The sequence below is a fragment of the Diachasmimorpha longicaudata genome, chromosome 11 (genome assembly GCF_034640455.1).
Source record: "Diachasmimorpha longicaudata isolate KC_UGA_2023 chromosome 11, iyDiaLong2, whole genome shotgun sequence".
Classification (NCBI taxonomy): Eukaryota; Metazoa; Arthropoda; class Insecta; order Hymenoptera; family Braconidae; genus Diachasmimorpha; species Diachasmimorpha longicaudata.
The window spans coordinates 5876537-5897100 of NC_087235.1; the positions used below are offsets into that span (position 1 = coordinate 5876537).

General features: G+C 40.6%; 1 protein-coding gene across 2 annotated transcripts in view; it reads left to right on the top strand.

Moving 5' to 3' along the window:
- The window catches only part of LOC135167718 (uncharacterized), a 127252-nt gene that overhangs the window by 102067 nt on the left and 4621 nt on the right, over positions 1 to 20564 (top strand). For both annotated transcript variants that reach the window (XM_064131212.1, XM_064131213.1), the window contains 6 exons: positions 15090 to 15350; positions 18101 to 18209; positions 18688 to 18821; positions 18917 to 19142; positions 19610 to 19677; positions 20077 to 20148. In XM_064131212.1, coding sequence (XP_063987282.1) covers positions 15090 to 15350; positions 18101 to 18209; positions 18688 to 18821; positions 18917 to 19142; positions 19610 to 19677; positions 20077 to 20148 — 870 coding nt within the window. The remainder of the gene's footprint in view (positions 1 to 15089; positions 15351 to 18100; positions 18210 to 18687; positions 18822 to 18916; positions 19143 to 19609; positions 19678 to 20076; positions 20149 to 20564) is intronic.

Here is a 20564-nt window from a genome sequence, read left to right on the forward strand (position 1 = left end):
TTTGTTCTGAAGACCATACATTTTTTTCCCCCGCGCAAAATAAAACATCAGACTTCTGAAAGGGGTCAATAGCATAATTGATCCATTGAAGCACCAAAAAAATGTTCTCTTCATTTCGACATGGGCCGCGATTCCAGAACAAAGACCCAACATAACAGATAAAGATGAGGAAGGGTGAGGGGTCCAGATATATGATTTTCGCGGGGGATATCCTCTTGTTGTGAAAGTATCCAGAGCCACGAGAGCATCTACAAAACGGAACATTGGCCCATCTAACGCTCGATGATTCCCGAGGTTGACGGGCGTGCCGTAACTAAAACTGACGTCCATTGTATCCTGCATTCACCGCTGGGCCCTCACAGCATATACCACTTCCAACCTATTCCCTCGACCTATCCAAACTACTACGATATGCCATATGGCGGATTGCCCGGGCGTTTTAGTGGATTATCGAATGCACAATGGAAAAAGAGGGAAAAAAAATTCATCCTGTGACAGAATGATGATGTGCCCTGTTGGAAATTCACAAAGAGAATTTCAGAATGACTGGAAATGCGATTGAAATTGCTTCAATCATATTTCGTACATTTTTTTTCCGAGTTCGGCAGGTTTTTTCGTCCTGAAAGTTAAATGGACGGTTTTTTTAAATTTCTAGTCGAGCTAAAAAAAGTTAATCTCATTAGTTCAATAGTATTTTTGAGAAGAATTATGAAATTTTCAATTTTGCTGACGTGTATATTTTTTGAAACGCCATTTTAAATGGCAAGAAATAAATTTCAATTTTCCGTTCTATGTGTTCGAAATTAAATTCCCCGCGGAGAGAAAAGCTGCGAGAAAATTGTCTGAAATCCCCTTTCTCCACTCAGAATTCAGCCATTTCACTGGTTTTTTTGGAATTCTCAACGTCATGTCTGTCTGATACATTTCCGTCCGTATTATCCAGCAGTATCTCGAGGACGAATCATTTACCCCCCGATGCGTTATGCCTCAGAAACACCGTGAAGTACGCAGACTACGGGTAAACTCGGAAATGTAATTTCCCAGTTGAGCGAGTTCTCATGATATCAGCCACTGTGATTTTATCGTTAATGATCTTAGGTATGAGATACAACCGAGGAATCGTCCTTATCAGTTGTTCAATCGCACTTTATGGGGGATAAGTCAGCGGCGGGAGTTATTTACCAGCTTCGGCATGATTCTCATAAATTCTTATGAATCTAATTTTTCTTTTCGGGGTGAGTCATAAATAAGAATGATCGATTTCCTTCGGAATTCGTCGAATCACGCGCGAATAATTTTTCTCGTTCGAGACGGTGACTTCTTGGGGTACATCTCCACGAATTTTCTACAATTACTTATTATCGATTATGTTCCCTACGATATTAACTAACGAGGGAGTTAATTAGGGATCAACATCTGGACCCGGGTGACGTTGAACATTTTTTTTTTCTACTTCTGCCGATTCTGAAGGTTTCCTGAGCATCTCGGTGGGGGGCTGACTAATTATTGAACCTCCACATCCTCTTATAAACTCCAGAAAATTAAAAAACTCCGCAATAACAAAAATACCACTCACCAAATCAACAAACCCCATTCGACTTTCTCCCTCCAATCTCGTTACAATTTTTACTCCCTTATCACTCAAGATGAATCAACCGATTTCCCAGACATACCTCACTTTTTGGTATCCCACCCGCCACTGCCTCGAAAATCCAGCACCAGGAAGCCCTGTAACTTTCGGTTGGATGTAATTTCCCAGTCGAGTGAGTTCTCGCGATTAAGGGGTCGACACGGTGCAACGATCCTTTCCTCAGTTTCACTGTAGTCCTCCAGTCTCCGTTTGTACTTTAAACAGTGTACATATACCCACCAACATAAAGCACACCGAGCCAAGGGGGATGAGTCTTCTCCGTCCGTCTTCTCCTTCTTGTCTGTTGTCGCTGCAGCACACCATCCCCCACATCTCTTTCACCCCATCCCCCCCCCCCCCCAACATCTCGCCGACTGTAGATGGAATTTCGTAGTTGGCATACACATTTCGGGAATGGCCGAGTAAAATGAGAATGGTAACCGCGATAATTCGCACTCCCGCACGCACAATCCAGCGTTTGGCCGGGTGTGTAACATCGTTACCCAGTCAGCAGCCATCCCCTCACCTAGAATTCAACTATTGCCATGTATATAACCGTGTATACGGCACTCAGTAACGTGGATAACCCGTTGGAGGCCAACACCAGAGCGAAATCCCGCCATTACAGAAGCAATCTGAAACGCGAGTGTTTCGGGTATAAACGTGGTTATGCATTTCCTCCCTCACTCCCTCAACCCCTCGTTCACTGCGGTACCACTGGCCCATCCCTCTTTGCCCACCCCCTTTTATTTTCTCATCTTTCGCAGTGTGCACTCTGTTCAACGAAATAACCACGACGAGATGACCCTCTCCTCGTTTCGCATCACTACCCTTTAACGTGCACACCCCCGCCGATAGCCGGACCAGAGGCTTTTTTTTTTTTACCGTGAGTTTTCCATCAGGGTAGGGGGGGGAGTTTTCGTGTAAGGGGTTTCGCTCGTTAGGAGGCGTGTGATGGGGGAATTGACGGTAATTTTTGAGGAGGGACCGGGGGTAATGAGACATTATGGGGACGTGGGCTTCGTCGGGGAGTTCTCACGGCCGAGGGACGTGGGGTGGGATATTTTACTTTGAGATAAGGATTGGTAATGAGGGCGGGATTAGAAGTTATGACGACCCGGGATGTGCTGTGAATTTATGATTTTAGAAGTGTTTAGAAATTTAATAAATTTGGGGAAATTCCCATAAAAAAATCGGAATCATTTTTCGTAATTTTATTGGGGAGAATTGATTCGGGCATGTTGACGCTGATCAATCATCCACTCTCATAACTACATATCAGTCACACCATTGTACCTTAAACATCTGCATGACCACATAATCATCCACTTGATCAGATTCGCCCCCGGGGTAAAAAAAGCCCGAAAAACCTGAGAGTCACTCCCCCGAGTGGAAAATGATAACGGACAGATGCCGCGACGTATTAATACCTATACCGACCATCATGACTCGGCATTCGTACCTCTGACCCCTTGAAAAAGGGGCGCAAAAGGGTGTTCCGGGGAACAACGGGGCATAGGCGTCACTCACGACAGGGGAAACGAAATTCATTCGTCAGTATTTATATTTAATATGATATCGGTCAATTCGTGTTCCTCGTTGAGCGGTTGACTAATGATCTTTGCATTTCAATTATCGTTACGTCATTCTGGGTAACATGACCGTTAGGTTTCACTGGTCATTGAGCCTCCAATCTCCCCTATCCTGTCTTTCCGCCCCTTCGCCGATGCTCAGAGAAAGAAATCGAGGAGAAATTCACGGCTCGCGATAATGTCATCGCGGGTTGACATATGTTTTAAGGGACAAATTAATAATTTTTAAATCAGTGGAAAAAATTCAATTAAAAATCAAAAGTTTCCTCAACTTATTGCATTTATTTACGTTCTCCCTTTCCTCACTCCATCGTCGCCGTCACCGCACGCGATCTTGACAAGAATTTCCCACCGAATCTCACCTGTCAAGACTTTGGTCGTTCAAGACAGCGTCTGGAATTCCTAATTTCCCCTCAATTTATTTGTCAATGTATCTGGGTTTGTAATCATACAATGCAATACACCCGCGTATGAGAGACTGTACGTGATATCAGCACACCGACGTTCTCTCGCGAGCGCGATAACAAAACCCATCGGTATTTCCAAGCTCAATCCACCCTCTTCCCAACATCATCCCCTATATAGCGGAGTACTATCGTATGCCCCGTGTTTTCCTCTCTCCGCACCGTAGATTCTCCAGTTACAATTCGTGGAACGGCTCCGGCTCTTCGATTCGCGCATCCGACCGTAATTCGGTGCCACATTACCTATTCGCTGTTGGCGAGGACAATGGCCAGATAGTGGATGAAAAATGTAGGGTGAAATGGATAAACAAAAATTGAATTATGGAGGTCGAAGGTGATCGATGCGTCTTTTGAGGTTTACGGGCTTCGGAAAAACATTTTTTTGAGAATGCACGTTGTGATAAATTTACGGGATAGAATTTTTAAGAAAAATTCTCGTACGAAATATGTTCGGAGAACGACATTTAGATTGATTATGCAGTCCCTCGATTTGATTCCAAGACTAATAAAATATTGTCTGGACTGAAAATAGATGGAAATCGGTTGGCATTCCCCTCGCACGGTGTCTTGACAATCACAAGATCTCTAAAATACATGACGTCATTGATGGGAGTGACATCAGCCTCGGGAGTCTATTCGGAATATGATGTGACATTCGAAATGGGGGGACGTTAATAATACACAGCAAATGGATATGTTTCTATTCTTTCCACTGTCTCAGGAACTGCGAATGCTCCAGTACATGTAGCTTATTTATTTCACGTAAAAAAATATTGTTGACCTGGCTTTGTCCAATTTTTAGAAACATTTCAATCAAAAATTTATTTTATTCAACAGCGCCACTTATCCGTCTGCATTTCCCTTGAATAAAAAAACATTCTCTGCGATCGAAATAGAGGATAAATCCCTCGTCATAGCCTCTCTCGATAATTCCATTTCCATATTCAATACTAAAATTGTCACAGGAGCGACGCGAAACGTAAAAAAGGCCAATTAAAATATTCATAATGTCGCGCTATCCGGGGCCCCAATTAATTTTTCAAAGAATTCAAAACTTTTCCGTACGGCAGCCGGGGCTGAGAAGAAAAAGAGACAAGGGGTGGGGGAGGGATTACCGTTTTGCTCCATGGCATCTTCCATAATAACCCCACACAGTAGAGTCACTTGGCACTTATCTCCCTAATGCCATGGCACGCTTCGTTTTTCTTCTCGTTTTCATTCTTACGTCGCTGTCGGTTGGTAGTGGCTGTCTTGTAGCCCGCTTATCTCCCCCAAGGATCCACCGAGGGTCCTCGCTGGGCCATCCACGCGAACAGAGATTCTGCCCTCCTACTATCCCCTTTCCCGTCGCCATCCGCCCCCTCTGTCCCTCCCTTCAACGCGCAGTTCTGTCGCTAATCAACAGCCACCGAGCGTATTTTTCCTCTTCGCTTTTCTTCCCTTCATTTATTTTCTCAGAACCCTCTTCTGGTTTTTTTCAGTAGTCACTTCTCGAGTACCTGTCACTGATTATGACCTATAAGATATCGCCTGATGACACTTGGGATGATGATAATGAGAGTGAAAAATGGTGGATGGAGATTGTTTGAGGGGTTTGATGGCTATTTTAATGTTGAAAAAAAAACTGGGGATCAGCCCGGAGATTAAATTATATTTCGAGGAGAAAAAAAATTCTAGAATTTTTGGAACCAAATTTTCAGCCAAGAAATTCAGGGAAATTGTATTTAAAATATTCAGGAGTTATGACGGATGAGGGGGAAGTAAGACAAAATAACTAAAAAGCTTAAAATTGAACAGTCTCGTCAGAAAAAATTGTATTATGACTTTTAAATCCAATTATTCACACCAGAGATGTACTTCCTCCCAATCCGTCATAAAATAGAAGATTGATGGTTTCGAGTTTTGACATTTTACGTCTCTAGCAGTGCGATAACATCGTTACATCTTTGTTAAGTTTCCATCTCCTGTTTCATAACAGGTACACATGTTCGATCACCACAATGTAAAACACCATCAGCTTCCATCTACAACAGCCGACAAAAAATCGTTATGCAAATATATTTCCCTAAAACAAATAATCAATCACATCCCACCCAGTCACTTCACCGCCAAACCACTGCTTTTCTGAATCATTTGGACTCCGAAATCTGGGCAATCCCATTGGGGGGAGGACGGGGGAGGGGGGACAAAATGGCTCAACGCCCTCGGAAAAATCCTACTGCAAAAGCGCCATTTTCTACGCAATAAATCATTCACCGAAGTGATATATCCATCCGAATCCCCTGTATCCAACAATGTCCACCACTCGAGATACAGAACAGAGGAGAATGTTGAAATATCAAGGGCACTCTCCCGTGGAGCAAGATGACAAAAGTTGGAGAAAAATTATTGAACAAGTCTTGTCGTAGAGGGAGCTCCATTTTCCGTGCTTTTTCACTCGAGATTGTTGGAAATTTCTTGAAAAAATCAGTTACAACATCACTTGAAATGAGTTTTTAAATGAAAAAAATTATAAAATTCATAAAATGAAAGATAAAATAATTTACTTGCATTAATATTTCAAAAAATCGTCCTGACGTTTAAGAAAATTTCTTCCGTATAAGCTCATTCCCTACTGAACGTTTGAATAATTAAATCCAACTGCATGCGCTTGAATAAAAAGCACACGAAAGTTCTTTAACTCAATAGTGTGAATAAAGTCCCAATAAAAATTCTGGAAGGTTCACTAAAAAGTACGAGACTCTTCGTGAATGATCCACAGTCAGTTACGTAAATTTAACGGAGTGTTCCCCACATTTAACTACACCCTCCCTAATTTTTATTGAATTATTTCTCCCTGTGCATAAGATATCTCAAATTTTCCCCAATTTTCACCGCAATTTTTATTCAACCATTCCGCCCACGCGGAAACCAAAATGAGGAGAAAAAATATAACGATGTGGCGTCAGGGAAGAGACGAAGGGTCGGGATATCTTGGTCAGCGAATTTCACATCACTTTTACTATCTCCTAACACGACCCGGCAATTCCACTGCGACAATGGCAGCCCCCACACGTACAGGAGCACACGAGCACGACGACTGCTTGAAACCACCGCCCAATGCTCACTTCGATAGATTGTGGCTGAGATGGATACGTTTGACTCGGGCAATAAAGAGTAGCAAAAAAGAGTCGAGTCACTTAAGGCTATTAAGGCACGAGGGGCCCGGAATCTGGGATTAATTGGAAATGAGAGATAAAAGGGGAGGGCAAGAAGTTTGGCGGTGAATTTTTTTTTTCCCGGTGAAACGTCTTCTACAAGTGAAATTCACCGGCCATCGGTGAATCAGCATCTGCTTAGTATTCGAGATTCGACCGCGTCATTGCCGCCAAGTCACCGGCACTTCAAACGATTTTTAACTTTTTTTTATTTTACCACCCGACCTTTCCCGGGTGAGAGGGTATTTTTGATGTTTGCATTCATGAGAAATGGTAATTGATTGATTGCGGAGGGTCCGATTGGATTTTTTGTTTGAAAATATGCTATTCGGGGAGTGAATGGAGTGGTCCCAGTTTGGAATGATTTTAATCTTGAGTGAATTAGGATTGACAGAGGGGAATTGGAGTATTTTATTTTATTTTTGAAGGGTTTTTCCGAGAGTTTGACGTGAAGCTTGATTCGTCAAAATCGAAATATTCCCCCGGATGGTATTGATAGGTAAATGAATGAATCTGAAATTTCATGAGTCGTTTGAATGGGAATACTTCGATTTTATCAACTGAATGATACGTCAATTATTGACAGGATTTTTAAATATTAATAAATTCTCTAAAATTTTAAATATTAAAATTAAACTTTCACCACCACTCTCTCAAAACCGAAATTGATTAAATTTCCCATTGAAATCAGCTAAAAAACAATCTCCCAAATTCAACAATTGTCGACAGTCAGTTTCACCTCGTTATCACGGTATATTAATTAACCTGGTACTCGTGCGAACAACGATAATTATATCAGCGTAATCCATCGTACAATATGTTGTTATATACACGAAATTCCAGGATGCACTGAGTACAGTTGGCTGTTGGGTACGATGCGGCAATTACAAACCCACGTTTCAGTTCGTACTCTCTCCCTCAGTCGAATGGATTTGCCTTCGAGCTCATGAAAAGCCCCCTCCCCCCTTTGCCCACCCCTCTGGCCAAAGTAGAGAGGTAACGAGTAATTGTTATCTACGTCTCGCTTCTCTATGCACCTCCCTCCCTCCCTCTCTCTCTCTCTCTCTCTCTCTCTCTCTCTCTCTCTCTCCCCATGAACTGTTGGAATATGGCATCGATAATTGAGAACGTTAATAATTGATGAGTCGTCAAAGACGGATTTGGAATTATTCACAGTGAGAATGTAAAGATGTGGGGCATTGGTGGTATATGCACACTTTGAGGTGCATTGCGGTTCAATTTGTGGATAATTTAATTCAAAGTTTCCATGTATCTAATCAATCGTGGAATACCTGAATTTTGATAAGTATCTGGTCAAGTGAATAATTTAGTAGATATCAGGTGATAACGAGACGTGAATGTTTAGAATGATAGGGAGAATAGCTTGAATTTTATCATTGATCATCTAAATTAATTATTTTATGTAGAATATATTATTCTTGAAATCAATTTTTTAATAATTCCATCAACAAAAATATTTTCTTGAAAAATTCTAAAAAAATAAACATTCCCTCACATTTCTTCCCCACCTCCCTGAGCAAATGCAGACATAATTCTTGATACACAGAGTAACGTTTTACCGCTGCCATGTTGAAAAAAGTGCATAAAAAAAGTTGGAAAAAAAAAAGTGACAGAGTACGGCGCGTGGAAAAATGGGGTGTCTTGTATCTTGGGAATACTCTGGCTTATAGACTACCTGGCACACACAAACACTGTCGGCATTTCCGTCTCTATCGTCCCACGTGTGTTGCCGGAATGTAGTAGGAGGAAGGGAGGATCGTCGCCGCGACGAGCTTGCAGATCCAATTACTCGGATGGAGACAGCGGAAGGGAGGAAACGAGAGAGCACGACAGAGAGAGAGGGAAGCCAATACTATTTTTAACCCCCACACAGCCCCACGAGTTTCAGCCCTCGGCTGAATCCTGGGGAAGAGGCAAAGGGGTGCAGACGTGTTTGACCCCAGCGTACAGCGGATTAGTATCCGACGATGCACTCCAGGATTCCCTCATAAACGGATAAAAACTGACCCCCGACATTTGGGGGAAAAAAAGCGTCTGTCTAAATTCAGCCGAAACTCGTGCTGGAAAATATTGACGAAAATTAAACCACCTCTTGACTATTTCTGAAATAGACTTTTGACATACCGAGTTCATCGATTAATTAAATATTGTCCCTCCACCCGAGACGCTCCTGATTTTCTATTTCTTAAAATAATTGCCAACGTGTTCCCTTTGACATTAATTATTTATCCCTCCATTTCCATAGAACTTTGACTCGCAAAAAAATATTCCTAATTGCGTTCTAAACACCTGAATGTCCCTCCCATCGCCCTAAAATCTCCTATCACTCTCCGAGCATTAAACAATTATCACCCATCAGCATTAGCGACCAATGAATTCTTCATTACTCTCCATCTGCAAACATCGATCGGGAATTTTCATATTTACCTAAAACAAGCCCTCCCCACCAGTAATATGGGCAGTTTAATTCAACGATTTATGTAACTCACCGTTTCGCATAAATAAATCCTCCCCCCATTCTCCAAAGGTTTTACGTTCGTATTATTCTCATTGCAGTTGTATTTTCCGTATTCCCTGGCATGTATTCATGAATACGAAGTAAACGAAATTGTAATCCTGTAATTCATATGCAGTAGCCCAGGCGAATTATATCAGCGAGTATCCAATGGCGATCGATCCGTGACGCGAGTGTGTACGTGAGGGAGATGAAGAGGTCCTGGGCGGTGGCATTGGTGGGGTCAGGAGGGGAAGGGACGTTTGGAAGGGATTGGACAGGTTGGATTAGTTCGGAAATAGTGATCGAATGTTTGGAGGTTTGAAACAACATCGATGAGAGTTCGGGTGAGAGGGGAAACCCTCAATTCCGGTTATTGACCCACATTTTAGAGCCCTTCTCATTTCGGCGGTGGTTGAGAGGGCCGCGGGGGGAGGGAGGGTGTGTTGGGGGGGGAGGGTTGGGACACGATGAATATGGGTGGTGAGGGAGGGATCGAGTGAGAATACGAACGTGTCACCCAGGAAAACCACTGGTGCAATGACGATAATCTACAGGGTGAATTGACTCGATCGTCTCTCCCGGGGACTTTGCTCCCTTTCGATGCTCAACGTCATGCTGGATTACGTTGCGCCCAATTAGTCCGTGAGTTTAATCCCTAAAACGGGGATGAGACGTCATTCGCGCAGCGGTCGTATCCATGGACAAAAGTACATGGGCATTAGGTCGGGGTATAAATGCAGCTGATGATGGATTTGTGGGTTGCGAATTGACAGATTCGTGGGGATGAGGAGGTGTTGGGGTTGTGATTAATGGTGTGAATTATCGAGAAAATATTTGAATTTTTAGTCATTGGGTTTGAAATATTTTTTTTTGTATTTTTTCATATCAGTGAAATAGTTCAGTTATGAAGTAAAGGGGTAATAGAATGAAAAAATAACAGGGAGAACCATTTTGAGAATATATTGTTAATTTATTAGCAACAGCAGCTGTATCTCTGGGTGGGATTGTGTATTTGTTTTTCATTTCCCAGAAATTTTAAAAATAAAAATTACCTGAATCCATAACAATTATTTGCTTCTCTCGGCGATTGCCCATAACATTGTTACTGTTTGCCCATCTCCATGATTAATTAATTTTTTTCTATCTATTATTTATTTTGGTAATAAAATTATGAATTTATAGAGCCAGTGGAGCATTAAAAAAATATTGATGAATATATGGCAATATTTTACGAGTCATTTGAATTTCTTTATGACTCCCCGTGGAATTTAATTCTCCGGCATTTAAAAAACTCATTATTAAATAAATGCAACTAGCCCATATGTTTACAGCCCCTTAAACTCCGTGATCCGCTCACTTGAAATCTTTTGTGCGAGATTTTTCTTTTTAATACCCTCCAGCATTGGGATCAAGTTTACGGGGCCTTCGGGAGGGCGAGGGTTAAGGGGAGGAACATAAGGAGGGGATATAAGGGCAGTTTGAAGGTAGTCTCACGAACGGACGTTGCTGCGGTGCGATAGAAACCATAAAATAAAAAATTCCGGTAGTTATACGCGGGTGGCCGCCTTGGCGGTTCGTTAAAGTGGACCGAGTCACGAAAGTCACTAAACGGTTTTAACGCGCCCCTTGTGATAACGTATCAAGTGTTGCCGGAAATACTTGACGAGAGCAGAATAGTATTGACGAATGAGGGCCATCACGGGTCGAACGATTTTTTATTCTTTTTTCTTGGAAATAAAAAATTGTGACTGAAATTCTTTAATCACCGGAATAATGGGCGATTATTTTAAATTTTTGAGCGGGAATTTTTAGTTCCTTGATTCGAGGGAGTTCCTGTGTAGTCGAACGGTTTGAGGTACATAAAGTTTTCCGCCTGAATAGTAATATAATTATAGTGATCATATTTCTAATTTTTCGTGATAAGTCGGTTGGCCTATTTTCACGAGAAAAACACTGACGTCTGGAGGACCCTTGGAGGGCAGGGTAAAACGACTCAGGATCCCACGATTTATGATACTTTCCACGGTAAAACTATTTTTCACCGATTATTTACGATCACTCAAACATCGCCCACTCCCCCAAGTCCAACCCCCGAACGATGTAACATTTTTATTCCGCATAAGTGGCTGTTCCTTTTCTCCAATAAAATAGGAGCATAAAAGTGTCTGAAATCATCTTTACGATACCTTTATGATAGCGAATTATTCGTTTTATGAATAGAGTAAATTCAGCGGACATTCTAATCTCAATATTGCCAAAGTTCTGCGGAAAAATATGTATTTTTTAATATTTTTAATTGCATAACAAATTGAGGGACGGTGGGTGCCCTAGATTTCTACTAATTACTGGAAATTTTCTAGTTCATATCGAATTTCCAACTTCGGCGGTGCCTCGCGAATTGCTCTCGATAATTCCCTAAAAACCGGTGAAAAAGTGGAGAAATTATTTCCGACACAAATTTTATGAAAAAAGTGGAGTAAAAAAGTTTCACTTCTCTATTGAACTTTTAATTTCCCAGGCAACCGGCAGCCTTTCAGTGTGGAGAGGTGGAAAATCCCTCTAAAATGGAATTTGCAAGGAACGAATGAGAGTCAAATTAATCGAAAAGAGACTGCGGTGATTAGCCCCATTTCGTTATCCTCAATTCCTCCTCTCGTTCATCACAGCTTTTGTTTCTGAGTCCAGGGTTTTTCTCTTTAATAGTAACTGGTCGAATAGAGTGAATGGGAATTATCGTATTCCGTTTGAAAATCTCCGTCAATTAAGTTCTTTTTACTGAAGTCGAGCATTAAAACAAATCATCTCGACTCACATTTGAATTACTAAAAAAAACTGTAATCAATACTCTTATTAAATATTCGATTTCTTCTCTCTTGCCATTAAAATAATTCCTTCAACCGCGAAGTAACGGGTGACTTCGAAAATAAATTGATTTTATCGACAACAAACGAATGCAAATCGAAAAATTCCCGTCAATAATTTATTTACATTATTTAAATAAATTGTGGCTTCGACGAATGTGGACTTTTCCTCTTTAATGAATGAATCTCTGTCAATCGAGCAATTTCATTTATCGCAGTCGAGGATTTTCAAATAAAAAAGTCTTTCATCTCCCCTCATATTTGAATTTGTAAAAAAAACTATAATCAATACTCTTATTCAATAATTGATTTCCCCCTTTTCTCGTTTAGAATAATAGCTTCAGCCTGAAGAACAACCGATGAATTTATTTTATAAATTGATTTTACCGGAAGCGAACTCAGATACCGTGAAACAATTTCGTCAATAATAAATACATAGTCTTTCAACAATTACATTTCCAATCAATAATCAATATTCCACACTGATCTGCTCGCTCCATCCCTAAAATATCAGATAAATTCTGCAATAAATTGTTTCCATCGAAGAATACTTCACCGTTGATTCTTCAGATTTTTCTAAAAGCTTCAACTTGGTGGAAGTAACGATGAGGCGTTGAGAATTCGAGGGGTAGCTTCGAGGAAAAAGTGGCAGGGGAAGAAAAAATGTTTTTAAAAAAAAGTGGAAAGGAAGACAGACAGGCGAGAGTGCCCAAGGGGGAAGATAGAGAACGTGAAGAAAAAAAATTAAAAAAAAAATACGACGATTTTTCTCGGACGCGGAGGGTGGAAGGTAATCCACGGTGGAAGGGAGAGGCAGGAAAAAAGGGAAAAAATAAAAATCGGAACTAGAGTTCCCGCGCCAGGCGGAGGTAGCCGATATAGGTCGCCAACTTTTACATTTCAATTAGCATTTGCATCTCAAAGGGCTGCGAATGGAGCCACCGGCGGTCCTCGGGTAATCATAGTCCTTGCTTCAAACAGAAACAATAGCCCTTGTGTATACTGTCTCTATTCCCACTCCCTCAAGCTCGAATTATTATCCATAAATAACGTTTTTTTTTTATTTAACAAAATTCCCAGCTCGAGATGAAGTATTAAATTATTTACAATTCAAGTGGTCTCTCGCGAATTTCATTGAAGTAGGGCGATGAATTCTTTGAGTAATTAGTGGCGTCACTCGTGATCAACGATTATTCACAGTTCAAATGAATTATTTTATCATTTATTTTTTTTTTCATGGAAATTCACATTCAGCAACGGTGAGAGACAATTACAGTATTGGAATTAATTTGAATTTTTATTTTATTTTTACTTCAGTATCTTCTGGGTCAATTGAGTTTGCGACTGATTAATGGAAAATGTTGCATTTCTTTCTCAGTAATGAAATTAAAACTTCCAACTGTTTTACGGTGACATTCAGAGTTTTATTTCAACTCTTGTTGCCAACAGTGTACTGCAATCATTTTAAGAGGAGTGAAATTATTTCTAATCCGAAGACACTGGTAACACTTCTCAGCGTGTTTATGATCATTCTGACGATTGTGGGTGACATGTTAAGTGACGAGAACGCAACTAACCCACAAACACGTCGCCAGTGATAATTCCCCGGGTGTCACACGTATGGGAGTGAGAATGTGAAATTGTATTGCTCACTCTCTCCGTCTCGGTCTGACGTTTTTAAACTTCGTGTCAAACACGGTAAATTATCACACCCAGGACCACCCGAATACTTTGAAAACATCCTCTTCTGAAATTCAAAACAGACTAACGGGAAAACAAGATGGAAATGCTTCTGGAAATAACTTGAAGTTTATAAATCATTTTAAATGCCTCGGATTTTTAACAGATTGTCTCCAGGGGAATTTCCAGATTTTTTAAATTAATTTCCAATGAATCACCACAACTTCTTCACAAACCTTCTCATTTCTACGAGTCTCCCTATTTTTTAAATTTCCAGGAATCGAAAAAAAATTGATACTCCATTAAAAAAAAATTTCCCCCATAAAATTCCTCTTATCCGATGACATCATCGACAGCCCCTCAAGATCTAAAAATCTCCGAAACAAAAAAACCCTAAAAGCCATCAAAAAGTTTTCAACTCAGTTCTCCGACTCATTTCCCGTTATCCCACCAGTGGAACTAAGCCCAAGGATACTCCACTAGTCGTTGCTTTCACGATCGTGCGCAAAATGACGGAGGCCAATGAAGAGAACGCGGAGAGTAAAGAATAAAGACGAAAGAGTGAAAGAGGGTAACTTCTTTGTTCCGCTAATGTCTCGTTAGCGTGAGCCTTATGGAGGAGAGCAAAGGCCATTCCCCCCGTCCCTCACCAACTCTATCCAACCCCACGAAACCGTCGAGGAAAGCCGGCGGCTACCATCTTTCATACACAGGAATTATCCCTGGAAAATGCATAAATTATCAAAGCAGATAGTGCCCACGAAACCCACCCCCATCCCCCTTCCACCCCTCATTTTACCTCATTCTACCGAAGCCCTCTGCCACTGTGAATGCATCCAACTATGCAGAATCTACGCTTTTACCCCAGCGGAGAAACTTTTCCTTTTCCCATTTTAATTCAATTTAACCACTGGGACTTTATTCCTGACGTTTTCCAAACCAACGCTGGTCCCCTCCATCTTCTGGGATTTTCGTATTCTGAAAGAGAAGTTGTTCTGGGCTGCGAAGAGTGTGGATTATTATTTATTGGGAGATGAAAAGAGACAAATTATTTGATTCGCCGGGAGATCAGCAGATAAATCTGCAGAGGTTGAGTTATTACTTATTTTACATATTCCCTAATGACTTGATTAATTTTTTGTTTCAGTCGGTTATGGACACAGATCGCCGATGAAACTCGAGGAGATGTGCCAAGCGACGACGACAGATGACAGTCTCTTCACCATGTTCCGGCTGAATCCTACCCCGATACCCTGTCCATTCCAAGGGCCACCGTTCACCTTTACTTATAATCGAGGGTCTGGAGAATGTGCACAGCCTGTCAGCCATGTTGAGGGCTGCACTGAGGAGAGTAAATTATTACTGAAGTATCAGGCGTGTCCTGATGTCCCTGGATCCGAGTCTAACAGTAAGAATTTTTGCAATTGATAACATCCGCGATTTTTCAGATATTTCGGCGCCACAATTTAGTTTGGTGGCATAATGAAGAAACCTTATGAATAAATTTTCCATTAGTTCAGGAAAAATTCAAGTCTGGAGATAACTATGGATATATATTCCCGGATTTATTAGAAATTTATTTGCAAAATTTATCACCTTCGTCTCCAGTCGCTAATAATGAGTGTCCCAAATAAATAATAACCCTTCATTGAATTTTGAATCAATTTAATACCTGTGAACACCGGCTCAATCAATGGTTATCGCTAAATTAATTTGTCCTCCGTCGGAAATTTATTTAACAAACCAGAGAGCGGAAAATTGGTGAAAAAATAATGGTAAAAAATTGAGACGTCTGTGGTTTAAACACGTCAAATTCAATTGACTGAAATATTCAAAATTCTCCGGAGTTCAACCGAATGCATTTCGTCTGGCCGATATTCCCCATTTGGAATCACGATCGTTGAAGCGGGATTAAGAATAAAAGAGCCAGACGTCTACGGTATATAATTTTGTATTCGTGAGAGAGGGCGGGTAGAGACACTGAGTCGGAAAGGAGGTCAAAGAAGCGACAGTATTATCATGTTTTTTTTTTATATTTTTTTTCTCTTTGTTACTCTGTTTTGTAATGCCTTTTACGAGACCTGTCGGCTGACTCTTTGATGGGCTCGGGAGGACAGTGAAGGATGGCAGAAAATGGTCATGAACAAACATCATATGTGACACGCAATCGCATTAAAGTGTGTACCCAAATGGCTTTTCGCGGTAATGACAGGGGGTCAAAAATAGGTACTGAGTGGATTTGAATTCCTGGGAAGTGTCTGGACAGTCATTTGTTAAGATAATACCCCACTTGTTCGACAGATAAAATTTTACAAGTGCTGAAAAACGGAAATTGTCAAGTTGAACGCGAATATTGATTAAATAATGAATCGGAATTCTGCCGCAGTCAAGTGAATTAAATTTCGTAGCGGGCTTGTACCGATTTGTAAGATTTCCCAAAAATACCGCGTTCGGCGGATGTCCACGACATTATTTATGATAATCCGAATACCACAATTGAGAGGGGGAGGCGACGCTAACAAGCAACTTTAATTAGAGACTATTGGAACGGAAACGATTGGGACTTAATCAGATTTTTTATCCATTAAAAGGTTCAAACGTGAAATTGAATCAAATTATCTTACCATAGATGTTTCCGCAACCCCCTTCCCTTTTTTTAGAAATATTTATCTGAACCAGAAAAATTCCTGAAATTATTTTCATTAAAAAATTGTTTTTCCGGGCGATTTTCCACCGAATTTATTCTATGCCCGAAACAAATGATTTTCCGCTAACTGAATGAAAGCAAACAATTCTCCCAATCGAATTTCAAAGTCTCCCCGTCTCCCTTCCAAAAACAATCCATCCCCGAGATATTGATAACATCCCTCGGAAAATCAAAAAATATCTCCCCGCGATATATTGAAATTGTGATTGTTCCCAGAATACCCGTGGGCAGTGTTCATTACGCAAATGGGTTGCATATTAAAAATTGATGTATAAATGTTTAACTCAATTACTTGGAATTGAATTGCGGATGCTACCAGGGCCGTTCCACCGATATTTATTGAAATTTACGAGGAGCCCAGTGAGAAGAGTTAGCGCGGAAAAGTGAGGAAACTGGGGTAGGTGTAGTGCATACACAGAATGCCCGTTCATCGGGTGAATTTCACCGGTGGCTTGAGTAGAAGAAAGGTAAAATGAAAGGCCGAGGTTGCACACCACCGCGGGCTGAATTTTTATTTTCCAACCATAAAACGTATACTGCAAAATACCCATGGCTTTTATTCATTCTACATTGAATTAACCGTTGAATTTTTACATAAACGCGGAGATTATTCGTCCGCATTATGATTTTCTCTGCCTCCACCTGAATTATTTACCTCCTAGGGTTTCTTCACAATTTTTTTCCCTCTGTTGTTTCTGAATTAATGCGCCCAGTGCATTTACTGATGTTAGACGGCATTCAACAGCCAGTGGATCATTCATGAAACCCGGAAAATATTAATGTTAATTTACTCGAAATTGATAAAATTAATCCAGTATTCGATCCTCTACTCGACTCAATTTTTCCAAAAGACTTTTCAATTAATTTAATGATCATGCGTCTCCGTTTTTTATAAAACAATCAGATGATACCTCCAATTCGTGTCCATTGATTGAATACTGAACAACAGGGGATGAATTTAATTGAGGGTTTCCGAGTAATTAAAGTGACAATGACATTCCGCGTCACTCCAAAAAATCCGACGAATCTGTGGGACTTCTGTTAGATCGTAGCTTAATAAAACACAGCAATAGGCAGCAGTGGATCGAAGTCCAACTAAATGGATTATCACCTTAATTTAATTATCATTCTTCCATGGGCCGTCAAATTCCAGTGGAACATATTTCTTTTATCCCTGGCAGTTTGATTGCAAATAATCCGTTCGCTCCCTGGCTACTCCAAATACCGCTGTCATCACTCAACCAATGTTTAATTACCAAAATTGAGTAAATTAATTTCATCCGCCAACAGAAATCCCCGACCGGAATTATTTATCAAACCAGAATTGAGTAAATCAATTCTCACGTGAAAAAGAGCTCCGATGCAGCGCTATTTGACGTTCAAAATTGCTCGAATTAATTCATCATTTCGTAGTTTTAATGCATCTAATAGGCAATTTGTTTATTTTACAGCGGAAGAACTGCAGTGCCTGGCAACCTGGAAGGACGGGAGAAACAAATATTTGGTTGGCACACTCAAGCTATTCGGAAGGAATCCCGTAACTAACGAGGAAACCTTCAGGTAATTATTCCAAAAAGCTTTGCTCAATTGATATCGCACCAAATGTAATAATATATTACCATATTTTATTCAATCATATAACGATTAATCATTACCACTGCCCAGTGATACGTGTGTTGTTCAATTATGGGATGCCCTTGTTGACCGGTCAATTTTCAATGATTGCCAGTGAAAAGAATTTAACTGGCACCCATGCGAGAGGATTCCTGTCACAGGCCAAATTATACGCAATGATTCTAATTGGGGAAGAGGGCAATTAGCGAAATTGATATGAATGCTGCATGCTGTTTTGAAGGGATTAATTGATGGCATTTAGGCTTCACTAGAATTGGAATATTAATTAATTTTCGGGTTACAAGGGAAGGTTCGATTGTAATGTTCGGTTTTGTCTCTTATTTTAATGCCATATCCGTTCTCTGTGAATTCAGGGATATTCTGCCAAACAAGTGTCTTCATAAAAAATCATTTAATCCTTCAGATGCTTCCTATACGAAAAAAATACTCGTCATCACAGTGGAGAAGTCACTTACGTCCTGGCCCAGTCTGGTGACTCGACATGTATTGCCCTGAATTCCGTTGCTGAGGGCTCACGTACCATTAAACTGACAAAAGGTATAACTCGAGTGAAGATATCCTTCAACAATGAGGTCTTATTTCCCCAGCGATAAAAAAATAAATTACCCCTGACAATTGTGACTTTATTACAGTCGATCGTGAGCACAACAGATGCAAGTATCCCGCCTGGGTGACGAGACGCCATCAATGGCGTACTCTCGATCACTCGAGAAATTACCACTTCACAACTGGTAATGCAACACTGCGTGTTAAAGATGATCATTCACACGTGGAGAGAATAGTCTGTCACAATTTAGAGAAGAGCGATGATGACGGAGGAAATAAAGTTAAACTTGTTGCGCATATTACCAAAGGATGGTAAGTTTCGAAACTAATTAACCATTTTTTTTATCTCTCTTTCTCCTCAAAGTTCTCCAGTACAAATTCTTTGTTTTTCAAACTCTCAACTCTTTTCCTCTCATTCATTTTCCCTCTATTATGTTTTGATGTTCTTTCAGAGAGTTTAATTGAAAGGAATCATTCATTACTTTCACATTGTAATTTGTTTGAACGTGATATTTTTCAGAATTTATTACACTCTCGTTCAATTTTTTTTTTCTCTACATTTTCTATACAGTTTTCTGTCACGACTCGAATGAGACGTTTTTGTACTCCCTTGCCCCCTCCCGCCCCTTTTCTCTTATTCCACTCGTTTGACGAATCGTCGAGTCGCCTTTTTAAATATTTCCTTTGACGCGACATGACGTTCTCTCATAAACCCCCCGAGTCCCCGAGCCCCCTCATTTTTTTCCATCCCCATACTTCATGGCCTCTTCTTATTGCAGCGATATTGGCTACGTCTGCATGATCTTCCACAGAAGAGCCGGAAACGTTATCGAGCTCCAGCAATCAGGTGAGTTGAATATCAATTTCGTCTCTATTCACTTTTTTTTCAACTCATTCAATTGTGCCGTTCACACTCTCACCCTTGAATCAATGCCGAGGGATCGGAAATTATTGGAGGACTGATAAAACAGTCTCACCCATCACTTTTCACCTCCACTTTGCGTCGTTAATCATTTTTGTGCCTGAAAATTTAAAAATTTTGTGGATCAATTGATTTTCAACTGAACTATTCCATGAAAAATGATAGGAGTCCTGTCAATCGCCAATCACGATTGGAGGACTGTAAATTCCCAGGCAACTGTCCACCAAAATTCTCATTTCCTCTGACAGTGTACACGAATCCGGATGAATAATTGATACCGACGTTAATGAATATTTCTGATAAATTTATGGCACCATTTTTCAGATCGAAAAACCATCATACCGGAGGAGGCATGCCAGGAGGATCTGTCGGAAATGCCGTATACAACGCTAATATGTGAGTAACACCAATCAAAATTGAAAACATTTGCCTTGTATTCTCGTCCATTGCTTTCACCTTATTTTTTCAATAATTTCTGATTTATGAACGACTCGGGGGAATGAATTACTGGCAGGGCAATAATGGCTCGGTGGCGATCGTATCACTTGGACGAAGATAAATGCCTCCAGGGAATCGTTGGTGTTGCTTTGCATATCACGATGGACGGTTTCCATTCGTCTGATTGTCGTTTCCCCATTTCATGTATATTTCTCCCTTCAAAATGTCCGGCACACTAATGGTTTTAGACTTTCTAATGTTTCTTTTGTGACGGATGAATACACGAGTAATTTACCAAATGAGACGAGCCCGGAGATTCTTTCTGATTCTCTCTACTTTCTATATGTCTATATGATAACTGAACGTGTCAGAGG